The sequence below is a fragment of the Giraffa tippelskirchi genome, chromosome 4 (assembly GCF_054371585.1).
Source record: "Giraffa tippelskirchi isolate mGirTip1 chromosome 4, T2T-mGirTip1v1.2.pri, whole genome shotgun sequence".
NCBI classification, from domain to species: Eukaryota; Metazoa; Chordata; class Mammalia; order Artiodactyla; family Giraffidae; genus Giraffa; species Giraffa tippelskirchi.
Genome location: NC_137278.1, coordinates 212,165,193 through 212,188,538, shown reverse-complemented (window position 1 = coordinate 212,188,538; position 23,346 = coordinate 212,165,193). Strand labels below are relative to the sequence as shown.

Below are 23,346 nucleotides of genomic sequence, written 5' to 3'. Positions count from 1 at the left end.
CCCTGCGCGCGGGCCGCCCGCCCTCCCGAGTGACGCATTCCGGCGCGCTTGCGCCTGCTGTCGGGCTGGTCGCGCGGTGGTGACGCGTTTGCGGCGGTGACGCGTTTGCGGCGCCGCCGCGCGCGCCTTTCTCCGGCTGAGGGGGCTATGAGAAGGCGGGTCAGGCCGCGCGCGCCTTCCTTCGGCTGAGGGGGCCGGGCCCACGCTCCGTCCTCGGCGGCGCCTCTGCAGGTCGTCGCTTTTCAGGGGCCCTGAGAAGGAGAGTCCGGCCGCGCGCGAGGCCCCGGCGTGAGGCGAAGGCATGGCCAGCGTCCCGCAGCTGGTGGACGACCTGTGTGAGGTCCTCCTGCCGGCCGCCAAGGCTCCCTCGGGTCCGCGCCGCGGGAGCCGCAGGAAGGCCAAGCAGGGCCTCAAGAGGGTGGCCTACGACGCCCTGTTCACGAGCCTCTTTCAGGAGGAGGGCCGCGGGCTGCAGCCCGGCCTCCCGAGGCTGCCGGTGAGGAACAGCATCCTCATGCTCTCCTTCGACCTGCGGGTGGGCGGCCTGGGTGCCGAGGCCGACCGCCTGGAGGAGCTGGTGGAGGGGCTGGAGGCTGCGCCGCGCCAGCCGCTGGCGGAGCTGGGCGCGGTCCTGGAGCTGCTGGTGCGGCTGGCGGGCAGCGGGCCCCCGCGAGTGCGGCGGCGCCGGCGGGGCGTCTTCCTGCACAGCCGGGCGGTGGGGAGAGCCCTTCCCTACGGCGGCTACGACTGCGCCGACTTGAGCGAGCTGGAGGCGGACGTGCGGTCGCTCATCTCCGGAGAGGAGTCTCTGTGTCGAGACCTGGTCTGCAAGACGCGGCAGGTGATGGAGGCGGCACCGGGCATCGGACTGCCCGCCGTCGGACTCTTCTCGTACGGCGACCCCTGCGGGGACAGGTTTGAAAGGGACACCCGCGTCTCGCTCTTCGGAGCCCTGGTGCACAGCCGCACGGCCGACCTGGACGTCCGCCTGGACCTGCCCCCGGTGCCGGACAGCGCAGACCTCTCTGGACTGGCCATCAAGGTAGAGTGTTTGCTTCTTGTCTCCGGCTCCTCGGGCTTGGGAAGCACCTCGTTTGACCCTCCTTCCACTGGGGCAACGGGAGGACAGCCGGAGTCCAGCACTGGCGGTTGAGCTGTGGGGTGGGGCTGCTGGTGCGGACTCCCAGCGGCCCCCTCCCTGCAGGCCCGAGTCACATGCCACTGTCTTCTTGTATCTGCCATTCGGTCATTTCTCCTGCCTTCCAGTTGATGTTTAAATTCCCTGGTGGCTCAGAGAGTAGAAAATCCACCTACAGCGCAGGAGACCCGGCTTCAATCCCTGTGTTGGAAGATCCCCTGGAGAAGTATCCCATTCCAGTATTCTTGCCTGGAGAATTCTATGGACAGAGGAGGACTACAGCCCTTGGGGTTGCAAAAAGTCAGAGGCGGCTGAGCACAGCATGCATGCCAAGTCACTTCAGTCCTGTCCGATTCTTTGCAACCCTTTGGACTGCAGCCCGCCAGGCTCCTCTGTCCATGGAATTCTCCCAGCCAGAATACTGGAGTGGGTAGCCATTCACTTCTCCAGGGGATCTTCCCGACCCAGGGATTGAACCCTCATCTCTTCCATCTCCTGCACTGGCAGCAGTTCTACAGCGCAGCACACAAAATGAAGTAAATCTGATTCCTCCCTGTGTGCTCAAGTACTGAGTAGCCACAGGTGCCAAAATAATTTCTCCTGGCTATTTGTACCGTGTTATATGCTTTTTTCTGGATGAAGTGGGATTTTTCAGACCTTGTTAATTATCGTTAGCCTTTGCATTTTGTAGCTTTGTTGAAAGGGTATGGTGTCATTGTTCAGTTGTTCCCTTAATGGGAGACATTTACGTTGTTTCCAACCGTAATGCTACTGCAAACACCTTGGGAGAAGTGAATTTTTCTGTGTCTATGTGTTTGGTTTTTTTTTTTTTTTTTGCTGGGTTCCCCAAAATGGAATTTCCAGATCAGAGACATGTTATGGAAAATGTCATTGTAAGTTATTTTGAGGCTCATAAGCCTCAATAAGCTTGTGTTGTGTGAAATTGGAAATTGATAATGAGTAAATTTAATTTCTTAAATGACTCACTGGGGGCAAAAACACTGTGTAGTAACTTTTGTGCTTGAGAAAACGAGAAGAAACATTCTGCTGGGTCTTTCCCATAGAGTGAGTAGGAGCGTGGGAGGTGCCTGGGACTCCCCTCACACTGGGGTAGAGTCCAGACACCACGCCACAGGTGAAGTCCTTTTCCTACGGCCTCCAGGTCCCTCCGAGCGTGGACCAGTCGGAAGATGAAGGGTTCCAGTCAGCATCCAATCTGACTCCTGACTCCCAGTCTGAGCCGGGCGTGACTCCAGACATTGACCTGTGGGATGCTGTGCTCACCTACGAGGCCAGCAAGCGGAGATGCTGGGAGCAAGTTGGATGGTTTGTGAGCCTTTGCCCTAAATGCACACCCTCTCCCTCCCCTGCCCTCGAATGTGGCCTTCACTCAGCCCAGGCAGTTGGGATTAGGGACTTGGAAGTTTCAGTCAAGCTGTGTACAAGTTGTCTGCGCCCTGAGGGTTGAGAGAACCACCAGGACAAACCTGTGGAAGTTCCCACTGAGCCAGTAATGGCTGCGGCTCACCCCCGGGCCGTGCCGGCTCCCGGTTGAGGTGGCAGGCTCTGTGGTCAGTGCTGGGCACGGGGTGCTGCTGAGGGATTGCTTCTCATACCTGGGAGGCCTGAGGGTGGTGCTCCCCTGAGGGAAGCCTATCATCGCAGTGTTCCCTGATGGGTGCTCTGATGCCGGATCTTTCAGCCCATGGCGTGCTGGTGTCTCGAAGCCTCCCAGAGTCGGGGTAGAGGGCCCCCACGTTTGGGCACGTTGTCCCTGCTGACAGTTCTGTGGGATGCCAGCTTGGGGAGCACTGAGGGAGAGAGGCGGAGTTTGCAGGGAGCCAAGTGCCTTCCGACGCAGCCTTGGCTCCTGCAGGGGCTCCCCGGGACGATCATGTGCTCGGCGTGTTGTGTGGGCCCTTCTCCTGCTGCAGGGCTTTCCTGGCATGCGCATCTTCCCCAGCATGGACTCCCCCAGGCGGGGCCCGCTCCCTGCTCCCCCAAGCACCGTCAGCACTGATGGGTGTCTTGTCTTCCAGGAGCGTCCTTGCCCTATGACTTCCTGTTAGGTCTTCACCTGTCTTGTGTGTACAAAGCAGATCTAATCACCTGCTGCCTGCAAGCCCCTCACAAGTCTGAACACTGGCCATCGAGCAGCTACTACTTTCTTTTGTGAATATTCACTAGTGGGTTTCATTTGCCAGCTCCCGATTTTCTCGGCTCAGTTTTTCAGATCACTCTTTAGTAGGAGACATGATTGCTCAGCTTGTCAACGTTCTTGTCCCCTTTTGTGAATGCACTTAATCTCCTCAGTGTCCCCCTGAAGCAGAACTGACCCCACAGCTCCAGAGGGAGGAGTACTTCTTGGTGTCCGTTCAAGGAGGATGGTGGCCAGTACGTTCGCCTGTGCCCCTGCAGGAGACACCGGCCACCCCATGGCTCTTCCACTGCCTCTTCTGTTGTAACCCGATGCCCCTGCCCCTGAAGCCCATTGCTCAAGTTCATTTGGAGAATCTTGGGAATCTGTTGCAGTTGGATCCCAGCCACTTGCTAGTTTCTTGCCAGGAACTCTGACGAATGGGCAGTCAAGGCTTCCTTGGCAGCCACAGCCCTTGATTGTGAACCCTGCCCTTGCCTGAGACCCCCGGAGGACCCTGCCCCTGTGCGTCATGCTGCCAGCCAGCCTGGGTCTCCCTGCGGCCGGCACCTCTGCATCTGTCACCCTTTCTGGGGAAGTGGTTTTGTGATGTTAACAGCCAAATTCTCGGTGGGGACAAGTATGAATTTTGTGTTTCCTTCATGGGCTCTCCTCCCTCAGCTCTCACTCACCGAGGGGATTGTGTGGCCGTGGTGGTCAGGGGTTGACCCCGGGAGAGTGGTCAGGCCGAATGAATGCCTGTGTGCGCAGTGGGGTGGCACCCGCAGCCCTTTAGCCTCAGGGGTCCCTGGAGCTCCAGAGGCTCCTCCTCCCCTCCAGCTCCCCCTGCCCCGAGGAGCGCGAGCTGCTGTCGTGGCCTGGCTGGGCCCACCTGCTGATCTGGATGCTCAGGACTGGCCCGCCCACTTCTGCCTGCCCGGCCGGCCGGGCCGTCCTCCGCTTGGCCAGCGCCACCTTCCAGGGATGGAGATCGGAGGGCATTGCTCCGCCTGCCACCCTTAGCCCTGCCCATGCTGAGCCCGGAGCCCCTGGCGCCTTTCTCCTCCTGTCTCTAGGCTTTCACGCAGGCTGCTCCCGCCCCCAGGGACACTGCTCTGGGTATGGCCTCGCTCCCCTGGCCTTCCTGACCAGCATCTCCATTCCCTCCGTCCCTTCGGGACCCCCATCCTGGGCGGCACATTGCACCTCCTCGCAGCATGTGTCTCATAGTGGCGCTGGCCATGTGCGGCTGGGCTCGTCCGCCTGACTGCTCTGGCCTGCTCTTGCTGAATGAGTGAAAGAGCGCATTACGGTGTACTGTCCATCAAGAAGCATTTTTGGTTTTAGCAAGTTCTAGGGTTTTTCCTGGGCTCGTTTTACTAAGAACCTACTTCTTCCAGTGGACTTTAAAAAACAGCTCTTTCATGCTTTCAGCAGGAGTTGATGGTTTCCAAAGGAATATTTGAGAAATGGTGCTGTCTCTTTGGCCTCTTTTGAACAGTGTGACCAGGCTGGTAGACCCTGTTCTTGAACTTCCTACAGAACCCCCACAGGCAGAGATCCTAGGGCAGGCGTGTGCCTATTTTCTCCTAGAATTCCAGGGAACTTTTGGCTCTGTACGATTTTTGTGCTTTCTTGGGCAGGGGGTGATAAAATCCTGTGACATGAGGTTTAACATCTTAACCCTTTTGAAGTTTACGTCTGTGGTGTTAAGCACATCATGTTAGGTGACCATCACCACCATCCTCTGCAGGACTTTTTCATCCTCCCAAACTGAGACTGTGTCTTCATCATAGCCTCACTCTCCACTCCCCCTGCCCCTGGCCCCCACCATCTCCTGTCTGTGTCTGTGATGTGACTCGGGCCCCACCGGCTCCTGTCTGTGTCTGTGATGTGACTCGGGCCCCACCGGCTCCTGTCTGTGTCTGTGATGTGACTCGGGCCCCACCGGCTCCTGTCTGTGTCTGTGATGTGACTCGGGCCCCACAGGAGGGGGCAGGCGGCACTTGGCCTCGTGCACGGCTGGGTTTGTCACTCAGCGCTGCGCCCTCAGCATTCCTCCGTGTCGTGGCGTCTTACACGCCGTGTCAGAACGCCTTCCTTCTGAAGGCTGGATTGGTGTTCCTCCGCGTGGACGGACTGCGTCTTTGCCCTGCCCTCTGCTGATGGACGCTTGTGCCGCTGTGACCGTGCTGCTCCGGGCCTGGGTGTTGTTTCCCACATAGAGGTCATTGCGAGTGAGCGAGTCATCAGCCAGAGGACCGCCATGTGCCCGGTGGGCGCAGGGAGGGCGGGGACACTTGCTGCGCAGTGCTGTCTGATGGGCCTGCTGGACGCGGACTGGGGGGCAATGGGGAGTCACGCCTGGTCTGAGACGTCTCCCGCTGCCGAGCTGCTCTTTTTCCTGCCCCCTGCTTACCTCGGCCCGCTGCCCTCTCTGTCTCCACAGCCCCCCCGGCCACCGAGAGGAGCCCTACCTCACCGAGGCGGGAAGGGACGCCTTTGACAGGCTCTGCCGGCTTCGCCAAGGGGAGCTGCAGGTGCTGGGCGGGAGCCTCCTGCAGGCCCCACAGCCCGTCCTGGTGAAGGAGTGCGAGCTGGTGAAGGACGCGCTCAACGTCCTGATCGGAGTCGTGTCGGCCACATTCTCCCTCTGCCAGGTAAGGCGGTGAGGTGCGGCCAGCAACCCATCTTGGCAGCCTCCCTGGCTTCTTGTTTCTTCGTGTTTCAGTTTTAAAAAGTGATTCTCCAGAGAAGGCAATGGCAGCCCACTCCAGTACTCTTGCCTGGAAACTCCCATGGACGGAGGAGCCTGGTGGGCTGCAGTCCACGGGGTCGCTAAGAGTCAGACACGACTGAGCGACTTCCCTTTCACTTTTCCCTTTCATGCACTGGAGAAGGACACGGCACCCCACTCCAGTGTTCTTGTCTGGAGAATCCCAGGGACGGCGGAGCCTGGTGGGCTGCTGTCTGTGGGGTCGCACAGTCGGACACAAATGAACCAACTTAGCAGCAGCAGCAGCAGCAGCAATTTCTAGTACTTAAGCCAACAACAGTTCTAAAATGCTATTATTTGTGTCTGTAGATTGTACATACACTACCAACCTCATACTGGTGTGGATTTTTTTCTCACAAATTTGAGTTTGGGTTTTTTTCTAATGAAATGCTTTAGTTGTCATTTTGTCATTGCATTTCAGATAGCTCATGACCCTTTTATTGTGGTCATTTTAGCACATAATAACCCACAAAGTGGGGGTGAGGTTTGGATTTTTTTCTTTGTTACTAGAAGTTCTTTTATTCATTTGTCCTTGTGACTGTAGTGATGCAAAAAGAGTGAATGGATGAGTGAATAATTGGTTTAATACATAGTTATTTTACTTAAGTGCTTTTTTTGGCAGGATAATTGCAAATATACATTTTAATTGCACTGGTACATTGAACATGTCAGTGTCTATACTGCTGGCCCAACAGCATTTTTAGAGCATTTTTTTGCTAATGGACGTCTGGTAATAATGTCTTGATTTTCCTTCGGGACTCAACTATGTAGAAGGGTTTGCTTTTTTGCCCCCTCAGCAGTGGAAGAAGCACAGGTGATGGATCATTGATGTCATTTCAATTGTTATTTTTTAAAATAAATATAAAAATGCTAAAAAAAAAAAAAAAGTGATTTTCCTCATACGAATGGGGTCACGAAGTGTTTGTTCTTGTGTCTGACTTATTTCATTCAGCATAATGACCTCAAGGTTCGTTCACGTTGTAGTCTGTGTCAGAATTTCCTTCCTTTTTAAGGCTGGAAAGTATTCCACAGGTATGTTGTTTAGTCACTAAGTCATGTCCGACTCTTTGCGACCCCATGGACCCATGGACTGCAGCATTCCCGCCTTCCCTGGGCTTCACTCTCTCCCGGTGTTTGCTCAGACTCATGTCCGTTGAGTGAGTGACGCCGTCCAACCATCTCATCCTCTGCCACCCTCTTCTGCTTTTATTCTCAATCTTTCCCAGCATCAGAGTCTTCCAGTGAGTTGGCTCTTGGTATCAGGTGGCCAAAGTATTGGAGCTTTGGCTTCAGTATCAGTTCTTCCAATGAATATTCAGGGTTGATTTCCTTTAGGATGGACTGGGTTATTCTCCTTGCTGCCCAAGGGACTCTCGAATCTTCTCCAACACCACAGTTTGCAGGTATCAATTCTTTAGCCCTCAGCCTTTTTTACTGTCCAGCTCCTATATCCATCCATGACTGCTGGAAAAACCATAGCTTTGACTCTGTGGACCTTTGTAGGCAAAGCGATGTCCCTGCTTTTTAATACACTGTCTAGGTGTGTCATAGCTTTCCTTCCAAGGAGCAAGCGTCTTTTAATTTCATGACTGCAGTCACCATCTGCAGTGATTTTTGAGCCCAAGAAAAATAAAATCTGTCATTGCTTCTACTTTTTCTGCACCTATTTGCCATGAAGTGAGGCCATAATCTTAGTTATTTGAATGTTCAGTTTTAAGCCAAGTTTTCACTCTTCTCTTTCACACTCATCAAGAGGCTCTTTAGTTCCTCTTTGCTTTCTGCCATTAGAATGGTGTCATCTGCATATATGAGGTTGTTGACATTTCTCCCGGCAGTCATGATTCCAGCTTGTGCTTCATCCAGCCTGGCATTTTGCATGATGTACTCTGCATACAAGTTAAATAATCAGGGTGACAATATAGAGCCTTGACGTACTCCTTTCCTAGTTTTAAACCAGTCTGTTTTTCCATGTAAGGTTCTAACTGTTGCTTCTTGACCTGCATACAGGTTTCTCAGGAAATAGGTAAGGTGGTCTGATATTTCCATCTCTTTAGGAATTTTCCACAGTTTGTTACGATCCACACAGTCAAAGGCTTTAGCGTAGTCAATGAAGCAGAAGTAGATGTTTTTCTTGAACTTTCTTGCTTTTCTATGATCCAGTGTATGTTGGCAATTTGCTGTCTGATTTCTCTCCCTTTTCTAAACCCAGCTTGTACATCTGGAAGTTCTCAGTTCACGTACGTCTGAAGCCTCACTTGAAGGATTTTGAGCATAACCTTACCAGCGTGCAAAGTTAGCACAATTATACGGCAGTTTGAACATTCTTTGGCATTGCTCTTCTTTGGAATTGGAATGAAAACGGACATTTTCTAGTCCTGGGGCCACTGATGAGTTTTCCAAATTTGTTGACATATTGAGTGCAGCACTTTCACAGCATCATCTTTTAAGATTTGAAATAGCTCAGCTGGAATTTTGTCACCTCCAATAGCTTTGTTCATAGTGATGCTTCCTAATGCCCACTTGACTTCAGGCTCCAAGATGTCAGACTCCGGGTGAGTGACCACACCACTGTGGTTATCTGGGTCATTAAGACCTTTTTTCGTACAGTTCTTCGGTGTATTTTTGCTACCTTTTTTTAATCTCATCTGCTTCTGTTAGGTCTTTACCCTTCTGTCCTTAATCGTGCCCATCCTTGCATGAAATGTTCACTTGACATCTCCAGTTTTCTTGAGGAGATCTCTAGTCTTTCCCATCCTATGCTTTTCCTCTGCTTCTTTGCACTGTTCATTTAAGAAGCCGTTCTTGTCTCTGCTCACTGTTCTCCGGACTCTGCATTCAGCTGGGCATGTCTTGCCCTCTCTCCCTTGCTATGTGTATAAAGACCACATTTTGTTAGCCATTTATCAGTTGATGGCTGCTCTGGTGGGTCTCACCTGACTGTTTTGAATAGTGCTGTTGTGAACATGGGTGCATTTAGGTCTTTAGGGTGTATTCCTGGGAGTGGACTTGCTGGGGCCTGTGGTGATTCTGTTTGGTTTGTTTATTTGGCTGCACCAGGTCTGTGGTGGCACATGGGATCTTTAATTGTGGCATGCAGGGTCTTTTTAGTTGCAGCCCATGGGCTCTAGTTCCCTGACCAGGGATCGAACCTGGGCCTCCTGCATTGTAGTGCAGAGTCTTAGCCACTGGACCACCAAGGAAGTCCCAGTAATTCTGTTAACTTTTTGAGAAGCCAACAGACTATTTTTCACACGGCTGTGCCCTTTACACTCCCTCCAGCAGTGTGTGTGATTCTGGGGCTCCAGTTTTCTACATCCTCACCAATACTTGTTATCCCCCCACTCCTTTTTTGGTAAATAATAGCTGTCCCAGTGGTTGTGAAGTGATGTCTCATAGTTTTTTTCCCAAAAATCCAAATGCTTAATTTTTTTATTTTTTAATTGGAGGATAATTGCTTTTCGGTGTTGTGTTGGTTTCTGCCGTACAACAATGAGAATCAATCATGACTCTGTATATATATACATGCATGTATATCCCCTCCCCATTGAGTCCCCCCCAGGTTGGCACAGAGCGCCAGGCCGGGCTCCGTGTGTGACAGAGCGCCTTCCCCTGTCCTGTCCTGTGTGCCCGGTCCCATCTGACTCTTTGAGACCCCATGGGCTGTAACCTGCCAGCCTCCACTGTCCATGGGATATTCCAGGCAAGAATAGTGGGGGGGTTGCCATTTCCTACCCCAGGGGATCTTCCCCACCCAGGGACTGAACCCACATCTCTGGCGTCTCCTTCACTGGCAGGTAAATTCTTCACCACTAATGCCACCCACTAGATACCTGTTTTATACCTGGTAGTGTATATATGTCTCATTATAATTTAGATTTGCATTTCCATCATGAGTACTGCTCCTGAGCACTTTTTCATTTGTATATCTTTTTTGGAAGAAAGTCTGTTCTAGTCCTTTTGCCTTTTTTTTTTTGGTCAGAGAACAGAAATGTGTTTTCCCACTGTTCTGGATGCTGGTGGTACAAGAGTGAGGTGCTTGCCGATTGAGTGTCTCCTTGGCCTGCAGACTGCTGCCTCCTACTGTGCCCCCTCACCTGTCCTTTGCCCATCTTTGAGTTGGGCTCTTGAGTTGTAGGAGTTCTTTATGCATTCTGGATATTAATCCCTTACCAGATATATGATTTGCAAATATTTTCTCTCATTCTGTAGGTTGTCTTTTCACACTCTTGATAGTATGCTTTGAAATACAAAGTTTAATTTTGATGAAGTCCAGTTTATTTTCTTCCTTTTGTTGCCTATACTTTTGGTGTCATATTTAAGAAATCACCAAACTCAAGGCCTCTATGTTTCCATGTTTCCGTCCGAGAGTTTCACAGTGTTGGCTTTATTCTTTTAAAAATAGTTTCGTTTATTTATTTATTTTTGGCGGCACTGGGTCTTCTCTGCTCTGCTCGGGCGTCCTCTGATGTGGCGAGCAGGGCCTGCTCTTCACTGCGGTGCTCAGGCTCCTCCCTCTGGCGGCCTGTCCGGTTGCAGAGCTCTGGCTCCAGGCGTGCGGGCTTCAGCAGTCATGGCTCTCAGGCCCCAGAGCACGGGCTCAGCAGTTGTGTGCACGGGCGTAGTTGCTCCTCCACGTGTGGGATCTTCTGGGGCCAGGGGTTGGACCCTGTGCTGTGCTGGCAGGTGGATTCTTACCCACCACGCCACCTTGGAAGCCCTACAGTGTGAGCTTTACGGTTTAGATGTTTCATCTGTTTTGAGTTCATTTTGTATTTGGTGCGGCTTTAATCTTTTGCATGTGGATATTCTGTTTACCCAGCACCCTTTGTTGAAAAGACTCTTCTTTCTGCATTGTATGGTCTTGGTATCCTTATGCGTTAATTGACTGTACGTGAGTGTTTATTTCTGAACTCTGTTCTGTTCCACTAATCTTCATGTTTGTCCTAATGCCAGTCCTGTGATGTTTTTTGGCGCTATTTTTTTGTGGCCACACACCTCATCCTGCAGGATCTCAGTTCCCTGAGCAGGGATGGAATCCGGTCCACGGCAGTGAAATCCGGGATCTGACCACTAGGCAACCAGGGACCTCCCCCAGTTCTACACTGTTTTGATGACTAAAACTTTGTAGGAAGTTTTGACCTTGGGAGGTATGAGTTCTCCAGCTTTTTTTTTTTTAAAGATTGTTGTGGTTATTTGGGGCCCTTTGCAATTCCTTATGGATTTTAGGATGAGTTTTTCTATTTCTGCTGCAAGCATCACCGGGGTAATGACGCGGCGGCACTGAACCCACAGGCTGCCTTGGGTGCGTCATTCTGTTCGGTGGCGTGTTTCTCTGTTCGGCTCTGTCGAATGTTAGCTGCAGCATGACGGATCTTCGTTACAGCTTGTGGGGGCTTCCATTTCTGCCAGTGGGCTTAGTTGCCTGTGGCATGGGGGATCTTAGTTCCTGGACCAGGGATTGAACCTGTGCCCCCTGCAGTGAAAGCGCTGACTATGAACCCCTGGACTGCCAAGGGAGTCCCTGGGTGTGTTATCCTGACATGATTAGATGCTCCAGTCCATGAACATGGGGTATCTTTGCATTTATTTAGGTCTTTAATTTCTCTCAGCAATGTTTTCTAGTTTTCACTTTAACAGGTCTTTTGCCTCCTCAGTTAAATTTACTTAAGTATTTTATTCTTATATTGCACTTGTAAATGGAATTGTTTCTTACTTTCCTTTTTTGGATTGTTCATTGCAAGTGTATGGAAATACAAATGATTTTTGTATGTTGATTTTGTATCCTGGTACTTTGCTGAATTCATTTAACGGCTCTAACACATGTTTTGTGGATTCTTTAGCATTTTCTGTATATAAGATCATGTCAACTGCAAATAGATCATTTTACTTCTTCCTTTCCAATCTGCATATTAAAATTTCTTCTCCTTGCCTAACTGCTGTGTCTGGGACTTCAGTATTATGTTGACGTAGTGAAAGCTCACGTCCTTGCCTTGTTCCTTATCACGGGGAGAAGCTTTCAGTCTCTCACTACTGAGTGTAATGGAGCTGTGGACTTTTCACACACAGTCTTTATCCTGTTGAGCCAGTTCCATTCTTTTCCTAGTTTTTTGAGTGTTTTTAATTGTGAAAATGTACTGTTCAGTTGCTTAGTCACGTTCGACTCTTTGCAACTCCATGGACTGCAGCATGCCAGGCTTCCCTGTCCTTCACCATCTCAGGGAGCTTGTGAAAACTCATGTCCATTGAGTCGGTGATGCCTTCCAACCATCTTCTCCTCTGTTGTCCCCTTCTCCTCCTGCCTTCAATCCTTCCCAACATCAGGATCTTTTCTAGTAAGTTGGCTCTTTGTATCAGGTGACCAAAGCATTGGAGCTTCAGCTTCAGCATCAGTCCTTCCAATGAGTATTCAGGATGGATTTCCTTTAGGATTGAATTGACTTCTCTCAAATGCTTTTTTTGCATCAGCTGAGATGATCATATGTGTAATTTTTCCTTCATTCTATTAATGTGTATTACATTGATTTTTCTATGTTGAGCTACCCTTGCATTCCTGAGATAAAACCCACTTGGTCATAGTGTATGATTCTTTAACATGCTGCTAGATTCAGTTTGTTAATATCTTCTCAAAGATTTTTGTATCTGTGTTCATAAGGGATGTTGAACTGTAGTCTTTCCTTGTAATGTCTGTATCTTGCTTTGGCATCAGGATAATACTGGCCTCTTAGAATTAGGAAGTGTTCCTCCTCTTTAAGTTTTGGAAGAGTTTAGTAACAATTGGTGTTCTTTTTTTTTTTAAATTTATCTATTTGGTGCCCTGGGTCTTGGTTGCAGCATGCAGAATCTTTGATCCTAGTTTCGGCCTGTGGGGTCTAGTTTCCTGACCAGAAATCGAACCCAGGCTCCCTGCATCAGCAGTGAGCAGTCTTAGCCCCGGGGCCACCAGGGAAGTCCCAGCAATTGGTGCTGTTTAATTGGTAGAATTTACCAGTGAAGCCATCTGGTGTTGGACTTCTCATTTTTGGGTTTTTGTTTTATTTTGTTTTCTTTAAATCTTAAAATTCACCTGACATTAACATTTACCATATTAACCTGTGGGAGGTGTCATGTCATGTCAGTGGCAGCCTGTTGGCAGAAGGCTTTCTGTTTCCTCCGCCCTCCCTGTGTGTCTGGCTTTGGGGCGCCCGGTCTCGGGGTGCTCAGGACCGTGCCGAGGTTGGGTGCCTGGGTGGAATGGGAGGCAGCACCACCCCGGCTGCCCAACCCCAGTAACCTCCCTTTTGTCCCGTCCAGCCAGCTCAGGCCTTCATGGTGAAGCGTGGCGTCCATGTCTCAGGAGCATCCCCCGAGAGCATCAGCAGCCTCCTCTGTGAGGTGGCCGCGTGCGGAACCCATTACGCACGCCTCAGCCACTTCTCCCTGCAGCCCGTGCTGGACTCCTCGTGCAGCAAGGGCCTTGTGTTCCAGGTGCGGCCCCGCTTCACACCGCTACAGGTCCCTGGGCGCCGTACGCAGGGCCTGCCCCGGGGCCTCTGAGCCAGACCGTACGCCCCTTGGTGATGTCAGAATCTATCAGTGACCCTTCGGGAATGGTGGCTGGGGACCACGTGTTGCCTGGCCCATCACTGCATGGAAACCTGGGTGGATGTGTTGGGGCCGTGAGAGAGCGGGAGGCAGCTGTGGCTAGTGCTGGGGGCCCGGGGGCAAGCCAGTAGTGTGGAGGGAGCCTGTGCTACCTGGTCCCCACTGGGCCCCTGGTGCGGGACTGACCAGGTCTGCTTGAAAGCCTTGTCGTCGGTGCGTACGCTGGGCAGGCCCCCAGGACAGTGGGCAGCTGTGTGTGGGGGGGGCGTGCGGCCTGAGAGTGCGCGGGCACTGGGCCGGTCCCTTTGCACGCCAGCATCACAGCAGGGCTGCCGGGGTGATGTGACGAGGTTCGGATTCTAGGATGGGTCTGAGCGGGGCTGGGAGGGCGGAAGGAAACCCAGACAGCACTGCCGTGTTGACTGTCTGGGATGGAGGGCAGGACCGCGGTCTCCTGGGTGCCTGACACTTGTTCTGGAGCACTCCAGTAGACCTCCTGGAAGTATGTGAGCTGCGCTGGGGCCACGCTCCTGGGCTCCGCCCTGGACACCAGTGTCCTCGGGACCCCAGTGGCCTGAGTGGCCAGAGACCTCTGGGAGTTGGTGTCTGTGCACATGGCCCAGCTGCCTGGGATCTGCAAGGTCCAGGTTCCTGGTGCAGCTGGCCTGGGGGGGAGCTTGCAGTGGGCTTGGGCTTCTGGCCGGTCTGGGTGTCCGCATGTGACCCACAGATGCCCATTCCTTGGAAAATGGAGCCCCAGGCTTGGGGGTGGAGGCCCAACCTTTCCCACACCCAGGTTGTTCTCTGGTTCTGAGCTTGGTGGCCATGCCCTGTGCCTGGCCACCTCCTTCCAGCCCCCTGCCCCACAGGCCTTCACTAGCGGCCTGAGGCGGTACCTGCAGTACTACCGCGCTTGCGTGCTCTCCACCCCGCCCACCCTGAGCCTCCTCACCATCGGCTTTCTCTTCAAGAAGCTGGGCCGGCAGCTCAGGTGAGCCTCAGCATGCGACTTGGTGGCTGGTGCGGCAGCCATGGGGCATGTTGGGTGGTGGGCGGCCTCCTGGTGGGCATCTGGACAGTCCTTGACCCAGCTGAATTTGTGACGTGCCCATCAGTGGGCCCAACCCAGGATCAGGGCTCCTGCCTGACAGGCACACAGGGTCCCTACAGACAGACCTGGTGCCTGCACTCAGGAGCTGGTTAGTGAACATGGGCAGAGTGCCTGCTGCCAGGTGCCATCTGGAGAAGGCAGAGTGGAGAACTACGGGTTGGGGGGGTGGGTTCAGTGGAGAGGAGTTCCTGCAGGCAGAGGGGAGGAGTGTGGAGGCCACTGAGCCTGGAGGTGTCTGGAGGGCGTGATGGGAGCACAGCCTGGAGTGGGGTGGCGAGGCAGGGGGCCCAAGGGGACTTGGTAGCCATTCTGGATGGAGGTGGTGACCTGGGAGAGGCAGTGGGTGCAGGAGGGGGTCTTGGGGGAGAGCGGCAGGAGTGGGGAAGGGTCGTGGACTCAGAGTCTTGGCCAGACCTGGGAAGGAAGTGGGGATGCATGGGGTCCCTGGGAGGGGCCTGACGGGAAGCTCAAAGCTGAGCTTCTTGAGGCGCAGGCGGTTTTAAAGCCGGGCCGTGTGGACAGGCAGGGGAGGGCCTGGGTTCTCCTGCTCACCTGCTCTGCCCGCCTCTGTGTGCAGGTACCTGGCTGAGCTCTGTGGTGTCGGCGCCGCACTCCCGGGCTCCGGCGCAGGAGAGCCCAGGGCTGCCTTCCCCACGGTGAGGGCTGGTGAGGGCTGGCGGGCTCCGGGGAGGGCAGGGCTCGCCCTGCTGCGTGTGGTGTGGCTGAGCCCCGCCTGCTGTCTGCAGGGCGTGAAGCTGCTCTCCTACCTCTACCAGGAGGCCCTGGACAACTGCAGCAACGAGCACTACCCTGTCCTGCTGTCTCTGCTCAAGACCAGCTGCGAGCCCTACACGCGGTGGGGCGGGGCGGGGGCAGGGCAGGCTCCGGGGGCGGGGCCGCGCAGAGCGCAGCGGCGGGGGCAGGGTAGGTGGGCTGGGACTGCAGCCCCCCACTCCCAGGGCGGAGCTCTCTACCCTGTGGACGGCAAGCCCAGCTCACCCCGCCTTTCCGCGCGTGCAGGTTCATCCACGACTGGGTGTACAGTGGGGTCTTCAGAGATGTTTACGGCGAGTTCATGATCCAGGTGAACCACGAGTACTTGGGCTTCAGAGGTAGGTGGGGGCTGCTGCCGGGCAGGGACGCCACCGCCGGCCGGGTCAGGGCTATGCTGGTCGCGGGCCTGAGCGAGCCGTGCCGCGTGCAGACAGGTTTTACTGGACCCACGGCTACGTGCTCATTTCCAAAGAGGCGGAGGACTGCGTCCCCGTGTTCCTGAGCCACATCGCCCACGACGTGTACGTCTGCGGGAAGACCATCAACCTGCTGAAGCTCTGCTGCCCCCGGGTGAGAGGCGGAGCGGCCGGCCTCCTCCAGCCCCGTGCTGCCTGCCCGTCTGCCCTCAGCCCCGGTCCATAGTGCTCCAGCTGGGGTGGGGCAACCGCAACCTCAGTTCCTTGGGAGTTTCATGAGCGGCTCTGTTGACTTTTCTGGTGCTCGTTCAAAAACAGTAAGAGCTGAAGGCCTTTCAGAGGCCAGAGGGGCAGTGGGCTTCTCCCCCCCGACCTTGGAAACCGCCCCCGAGGGACGGGAAGGGCTCTGTCGGCAGGGGGATGGACTCAGGAGTCGTGTGAGGGGTCCCAGGGCTTGGCCGCGCTCTGGAGCAGAGGCCTAAGCTGGTGTCCACGCAGCCAAGGCCCCTGGAAGATGGCCAGTGGCAGTGGGTGGGATGGACGGCCCCTGCAGGAGGTGCTGTCGGGTGTCTGGACAGGCTGGCGGGTGTGGACTGGGGGCTCCCAGCAGTGCAACAGCCAGGTGCAGGCCAGAACCTGGGGTATCGGCTGGCTGAGTGCAGGGCTGAGAGGAGCAGGCTGGAGCAGCCAGGATGGGCTCAGGGCTGGCTGGGGGGGCTCCAGTATCCCTGAGCCCCCAGGAAGACCCAGGCGTTGGCTTTGGGGGGCGGGACTCCCATGGTGGGCCACATGTGGGCTTGGCTCTGGGGAGAGGGCTGGGCTGACCTCAGGGAGGCTGTGGGTGTGTCTGGGCCTTCCCGCCTTTTCCTGGAGCCTTGTGAGAGCCAGGCCCGGCCTCTGCTGCAGGGCAGCCTGGCCCTGGGCGGAGACCCACACCTGCCCTGTTCTGGAGCCGTGGAGGGTGTCCGTGAGGAGCACAGTACTCCCGAGCAGGCTGCCCAAGTGGGTCACAAGCAGGAGGCAAGGGGGGCTGTGTCTGCGAGCCCCGGGCTCACGTGGCGCCCCCTGCAGCACTACCTCTGCTGCTCCGACGTCCCCGTCCCACGCATCTCGGTGACCTTCTCCCTCGAGGAGCTGAAGGACATCGAGAAGGACTGCGCCATCTACGTGGGCCGGATGGAGAGGGTGGCGCGCCACAGCTCCATCAGCAAGGAGGAAAAGGTGAGGGCACCACAGCCCGGCCTTCCCTGGCCCTCCCTCTCCTCTCCCGGGGCGGGCTGGGCGCCCCCATCCTGGCCGAGCCGTGGCTCCAGGGCAGCAGGGCCTGAGGCTCCTGGCCTCAGTGGCTTCCTTGAGCCCTTGTCCTGCTCAGAAGGGTCGGGTGCACTGAGGCCCAAGCTTTGAGTGTCCTGTGCCCTGGGGAAGAGTTGATGGGAAGTCCTGGCACCTGTGGGGAGCAGTAAGATGTGGGCGGGGCAGGCCCCTGAGAACCAGTCGGGGTGGAGGGGCAAGCCCCGGGGGTGCAGGGGGCTGGCCTATGTGGGAGGCCTAGCCTGGCCCTGTCCCTGCAGGGCAGCCCCTCCTCCATGGTGGGCATGAAGGCCTGGGGTCTTGCCCCCGGATCGCTCTGAGAGGGTGTCACCTGCCTGGGGATCAGCCTCACCGCCGTGCAGGACAGGTGCTGCACCCCCAGACCCGGTCTGAGCAGACCCCTCTCCCTGGCTGTCCCAGGGGTGGGGGGTGAAAGGTCAGATGCATCAGTCGCTGGTGGTCTTTTTCAGGAATTACGGATGGAAATTGCAAAGCAAGAATTAATTGTCCAGGCCCGGGAGGCGGCATCCAGGGTCCTGCGGGCGCTCAGTGGTGCGCATGGCTCGCCCGCCCCTCCGTGTCGGGAGCCGCCTGCTGGGGCTCCTCAGCACGGCCCCTGGCTGTCTTATCGCAGATCGGCAGATGTCGGAGCGGATGGCCTCAGATGCCCGGAAGCGAGAGCAGTTCCAGAAGCTGAAGGAGCAGTTTGTGAAGGACCAGGAGGTGGGTGGGGCTGGCCCGGGGTTGGGGGGCGGCACAGGCTTGAGGGATCGGCTTCACCAGCAGGGCCGCCTGGGGGGTGTTCTGCAGCGACGCCGGGCGGCCAGGCAGGAGGAGCTGGATGAGGACTTCAGCTACGCCCGCGAGCTCCGGGACCGGGAGAGGAGGCTGAGGGCCCTGGAGGAGCAGCTGGAGAGGAAGGCCAGGTGGGCAGCTGGGGGCGCTGTGGCCGCGCCAGGTCAGCCTTCCTGGACGTGGCAGCTGGTTTGACCTTTGTGATGGTCGTTTACCTTTTGTCAGTGTTCTGGCACCTTTCGGTGTCTGTTGAGGCAGGAGGAGTAGCAGTCTGAACTCAGTCTTCTTGCAGTCGCTTTGTGTGGGCTGGGGTCTGGGCTCGGTCCACAGGCTGTGCTCATATCCTGTCTCTATCTCTTTGTTTCCTTTAAGTTAAACTGCCCCTGTTTCTTAAATTTGTCCTTAAACCTGTTGGTAGCCTGACTGAGAGGCAGGGGTTTACCCAGCACAACGACCGGGAGTCTGTCTTGGGCTGTGTCATCCCTCCCTCCCTCCCTGCATTTCCTGTGAGCTGGCAGCACAGCTGGCAGCTCAGAAGGAGCCCCTCCCTCCCTTTCCTCGTCCCCCGGTCAGTTGTCCTGACCCTGGGGACTGTTCATGGAGCTGCGACAGAGCCAGTCAGTGCTGAGTGCACGTGTGTCTGTGTGCGTCCACTCTGACTCAGGCGTGTACACACGCGTGTGGGAGTAGCTGCTATTCTCTTGTTTACATGTGGAGGAAACTAGTCGTGGAGGGTGTGTCCCTGGCCTGTGGCAGCTGAATTAAAAATGGCCAGTCTGGGTTTGAAACCAACTCCGTGTTGGTGAGGGGGCAGCATCACTGGGTGTGATGTGGCTTCGAATTAAGCAAGTGAGACGTCCCCACTGCCCTGTGCCCTTCGCATCGCCTCTCGATGCTCTGGAGCTGGCGCGGCAGCATGAGAACCGCCTTCAGTGAGGAGCGAGGTTGCACCTCTGAGAGGGTTTGGGCCCCGGCCCTCGCGGCTCCCTGTGCTTCAGGCTGTGGAGGAGTTCGTTCTGGGGTTCACTCTGAGTGACTTCACTGCGCCTACCCGCCAGGGGCTTCCATTTGAGGGGGGAGGCAGAAAGACCTGCCCAGTGAGGCTCTGCAAGTGTTGTGGGGGCCCCAAGGGGCCAGCTGCCCACCTGGGGAAGGTGCTCGGGGGCAGGCTTCCCATTGGGGGCCCCCGCACCGGGCACTGGCTGGACAGTGGGGTGACTGGTGACCTGAGCTCTCTGGGTGGCTGCAGGCAGGCGCTGGTGGATCATTACAGCAAGTTGTCTGCAGAGGCAGCTCGTCGGGAGCAGAAGGCACTGTGGAAGGTCCGGAGGCACAGGCTGGCCAGCACGCGGCTTCGTTTTCTCCTGGAAGATGAGAAGCGCATTCAGGTGTTGCCACTTGTCACCTAGGCGCTCTTCCCTGGGCTCTCGGGGACTCAGGAGCCCTGACGTCACACACAGACCCACCGTGTGCCCATTGTGGGGTTTGGGTGATGCTCTTACCAGGTGCTCAGAGGGGCGTGACCGGGAGAGGCTGGGCTACCCTCGGGTGATACGGGCGGTGTCAGATGCCGGCCAGGCTCTGGGCAGCTGCTGCGGAGCCCCGCCACCTCGGCATGCCCGCAGGCGTGGTGCTGCTGCCTCAGGTCCTGCTGGTTCCGTTTCAGGGGATGCTAGAGGCCATGGCTGAGGGGAGGCCCCTAGAGCGGCCGGCTGTCCTCCCTGGTGCCTGCTCCAGGACAAGTGCCCACTCACGGGCAGGGGACCAGGTAGGACCCAGGGCACGGAGGGTGGGCTCTGAGTTGGCTGCCCCAGGCCTGGCATGCGTCCCCACGGTCCCCTTTCATGGGCTTGAGTGTTGGGTGCAGAGCTGAACCTGAGGGACAGGACCAGACAGCAGGGGAACCCACGTGCGCTTGTGTTGCAGGCCTCCTTTCTGGGCCCTGCGCCCCCCAACAGAGGCGGCAGCTGTGACTCCGGGTGTGAGGAGCCGCGGGAGGTGACCCCGGCCGGCCCTCATGGGCAGAGTACGCTCACGCCGCAGCCCCTCGAGTCTCCAGGAGCGGGGACCTGTGACACAGGGCCAGGGGCAGGCCTGCTGTGGCGGCAGGCAGAGGAGCCGGGGCCATTCTCCGCGGGCCTCAGCCTCCAAGACTTCCTGCCCGCGGCCCAGGGGGCTGAGCCTAGGCTCAGTGGTGCAGCCCCGGTCCTGGAGGAAGCGCTGCAGACAATTGGCTCCGACCTGCCTCCCTTGGCTCCATCCACAGCAGTGGACTTAGCACCTTTCGGGCCACAGGAGTACGATTTCAGAACCATCCTGAGGCCCGCTGTGGCCGCCCCAGTTTCCACAGGGTCGCTCCAGACTGCAGGAGGCTGCCTGGGCAGCAGGGAGCAGCAGCTGCAGGAGGACACTCACGTGCTGCTGGACACGTGTGGCCTGGACCCCCTGCAGCACCCCTCCCCCCAGGAGGAGAGCTGCCCGGCCACAGCGCAGGTCCTCAGGGCAGAGCCTGGCATTCCCAGAGGGGGCCGTGCTTCTGAAATGACCCCCTCCCGGCCACGGTGGAATGTCCATGGACACGTGTCTGACGCCAGCATCAGGGTGGGGGAGAATGTGTGGGACGTGGCCCCCTCCCGGCCACGGTGGAACGTCCACGGACACGTGTCTGACGCCAGCATCAGGGTGGGGGAGAATGTGTGGGACGTGGCCCCCTCCCGGCCACGCTGGAATGTCCATGGACACGTGTCTCAGTCCAGTGTGATGCTGGGGGTGCTCTCAGGGGAAGCCGAGCCCAATTTGCCCAGGCCCCCATTGGGCCCCCCTGACCCTGGGCCCCAGTTGGGCCTCAGCTCAGGAGCCCAGGGACCTGCTCAGGAACACACGCTGCGGCTGCCTGCGGAGACCTCAGGCAGCTCCCGTGCACAGGTGGCTGGACCAGGCCCTGGCCACAGGGAGGAGGGCGGCCCCGAGGCCTTGGTGTCCGCTGAGGCTGTACCTGTTGCTCTGGGAGATGGCATCCTGGAGGAGCCAGGTCAGTGGCACCGAGAGCTGTCCTGCCCCTGGGGGCGTCTGTGAGGCCGGTGGGGGTGGCCCTGCCCTGCAGCTGGTGTTCGGCCCTGATCCCCTCCCGCCCCATTTCTTCTGCTCAGGCCTGGGGATGAGTGAGGACTCCAGGGACCTCTCTCCTGGCTCACAGGTCAGGGGTTGGGAGGTATGCTGGGCCCCCAGCCCCTCCTGGGCCTTTCCTGGGCAGGGAGGGCTCCATCCTGGGACTGGGCAACAGGTGGGGGTCTGCCTGCCTGCTCCTTCCTCTTCACACGAGGGAAGGAGGCGGGTTCCTCAAGGCTGGGTCATCTTAGGAGGATGCAGACGTCCAGAGCAGCCCAGACCCTGGGGAGGAGGCAGCCCAGCGCTGGGACAGGGAGCAGGCCTACCTGGCGGGCCTGGTGGGGCAGTACCACCTGGAGCAGTACCCGGACAGCTACGAGGCCATGTGTGAGTGGGCCGGCCGTGGCGGGCGGGCAGCCAGGAGGCAGCCTGGCCGGCATGTCCCTGGCGCGTGACCGCAGTCTGTCACCCCGCAGCAGAGCCTCCCGTCGCCCGCCTCCTGCACCACGGACTTCCCCGAGCCTTCGCTCTCCCCGAGGACGCCGGGGTCCCTTCAGACGCCGACGAGAGCGCCGTGCAGCTGAGCGAGCTCCTGCCACTGCCCGTGCTCATGAAGCACTCTGTCACCGCCCCGCTGGCTGCCCAGTGAGCGCCCGCCCGCCCCCCCCCCCCCCCCCCGTCAGTAGCGCCCCCCAGTCCGTAACGCCAGGCCCCTCCCGCCAGCGTCTCCCTGGTGAACAAGGCCGTGGTCGACTACTTCTTCGTGGAGCTGAACCTCGGGGCGCACTTCGAGGCGCTGCGGCATTTCCTGCTGATGGAGGACGGGGAGTTCGCCCAGTCCCTCAGCGACCTGCTCTTCGAGAAGGTGAGCCCGGGCGGGCCAGGCGCGAGAGGGGCGGCGGGCAGGCTCTGGACGCTTTGGGACTCGGTCCTGTCCCTGCAGCTCGGGGCGGGGCAGACGCCCGGGGAGCTTCTCAGCCCCCTGGTGCTCAACTCGGTGCTGAGCAAGGCCCTGCAGTACAGCTTGCACGGCGACAGCCCGCACGCCGCCAACCTCTCCTTCGCCCTCAAGTTTCTGCCCGAGACGTTCGCCCCCAACGCCCCGGACGTGCTGAGCTGCCTGGAGCTCAGGTACAAGGTCAGCAGCGCCCCCTGGCGCAGGCGGTGGGGGTGGTCCCGGGACGCAGCTGTGCTGAGCCAGCCTCCCTGGCAGGTCGACTGGCCCCTCAACATCGTGGTCACCGAGGGCTGCCTGAGCAGGTACGGGGGCATCTTCTCCTTCCTGCTGCAACTGAAGCTCATGATGTGGACGCTCAAGGACATCTGCTTCCACCTCAAGCGCACAGGTGAGCCTGGTGGGCCCGAGGCGCCCCCTCCACCCGCAGCTGTACTCACCCCTGCCCTCCCCCACGCAGCGCGGGTGGGCCAGGCGGCCGGCTCGGTGCAGTTCCGCCAGCTGCAGCTGTACTCACCCCTGCCCTCCCCCACGCAGCGCGGGTGGGCCAGGCGGCCGGCTCGGTGCAGTTCCGCCAGCTGCAGCTGTTCAAGCACGAGATGCAGCATTTCGTCAAGGTCACCCAGGGCTACATCGCCAACCAGATCCTGCACGTCAGCTGGTGCGAGTTCCAGGCCAGGCTGGCCTCGGTGGGCGACCTGGAGGAGCTACAGCGCGCCCACGCCGAGTACCTGCGCAAGGCTGTCTTCAGGTGAGGGGCGGGCCCGCGGCGCGCCCCCAGCTCGGGCGCACCCACCGCAGCCCCCGCCTCCCCCCAGGGGCCTGCTGACGGAGAAGGCGGCGCCGGTCATGAACGTCATCCACAGCGTCTTCAGCCTGGTCCTCAAGTTCCGCAGCCAGCTCATCTCCCAGCCCTGGGGCCCGGCCGGCGGCCCGCGCGGCCCCGAGCACCCCAACTTTGCCCTCATGCAGCAGTCCTACAGCGCCTTCAAGTACTACTCGCACTTCCTCTTCAAAGGTGACGCACCCCCGGGGCAGGGGGAGGGCTGGGGGCGGGACTGAGCCGGGCACTGAACCTGCGCCCCCTGCAGTGGTGAGCAAGCTGGTGAACCGCGGCTACCAGCCCCACCTGGAGGACTTCCTGCTGCGCATCAACTTCAACAACTACTACCAGGACGCCTGAGCCCCGGCTCGGCCGCAATAAACGTGCTGCACGTCCTCCAGCCTCTGTCTGCGGGGCGGGC

The 23,346-nt window shown here is 57.6% G+C and overlaps 1 protein-coding gene across 12 annotated transcripts; it reads left to right on the top strand.

Annotated features, from left to right (window-relative positions):
• Positions 1 to 95: 95 nt before the first annotated feature.
• Positions 96 to 23,320, top strand: TUBGCP6 (tubulin gamma complex component 6). 12 transcript variants are annotated; one of them, XR_014082256.1, is made up of 25 exons: positions 96 to 1,042; positions 2,301 to 2,464; positions 5,725 to 5,935; positions 13,342 to 13,515; positions 14,502 to 14,623; positions 15,321 to 15,399; positions 15,490 to 15,599; positions 15,764 to 15,855; positions 15,948 to 16,087; positions 17,005 to 17,154; positions 17,715 to 17,796; positions 17,879 to 17,967; positions 18,055 to 18,170; positions 19,289 to 19,427; positions 19,706 to 19,807; positions 19,966 to 21,070; positions 21,189 to 21,235; positions 21,399 to 21,534; positions 21,624 to 21,792; positions 21,871 to 22,012; positions 22,091 to 22,278; positions 22,361 to 22,493; positions 22,640 to 22,853; positions 22,921 to 23,120; positions 23,194 to 23,320. XR_014082256.1 is itself a non-coding variant. In XM_081590944.1 (25 exons), the coding sequence occupies exons 1-25, from the start codon at positions 302 to 304 to the stop codon at positions 23,283 to 23,285; spliced, it is 4,944 nt and encodes a 1,647-aa protein (XP_081447070.1). In that variant the 5' UTR covers positions 96 to 301; the 3' UTR covers positions 23,286 to 23,320. The 12 variants fall into 12 exon arrangements, 7 of the variants coding, with proteins under 7 accessions (XP_081447070.1, XP_081447069.1, XP_081447068.1 ...); XR_014082254.1 differs by having other exon boundaries at positions 22,091 to 22,285; positions 22,563 to 22,853; XR_014082255.1 differs by having other exon boundaries at positions 21,189 to 21,250.
• The last annotated feature ends 26 nt before the right edge of the window (positions 23,321 to 23,346 follow it).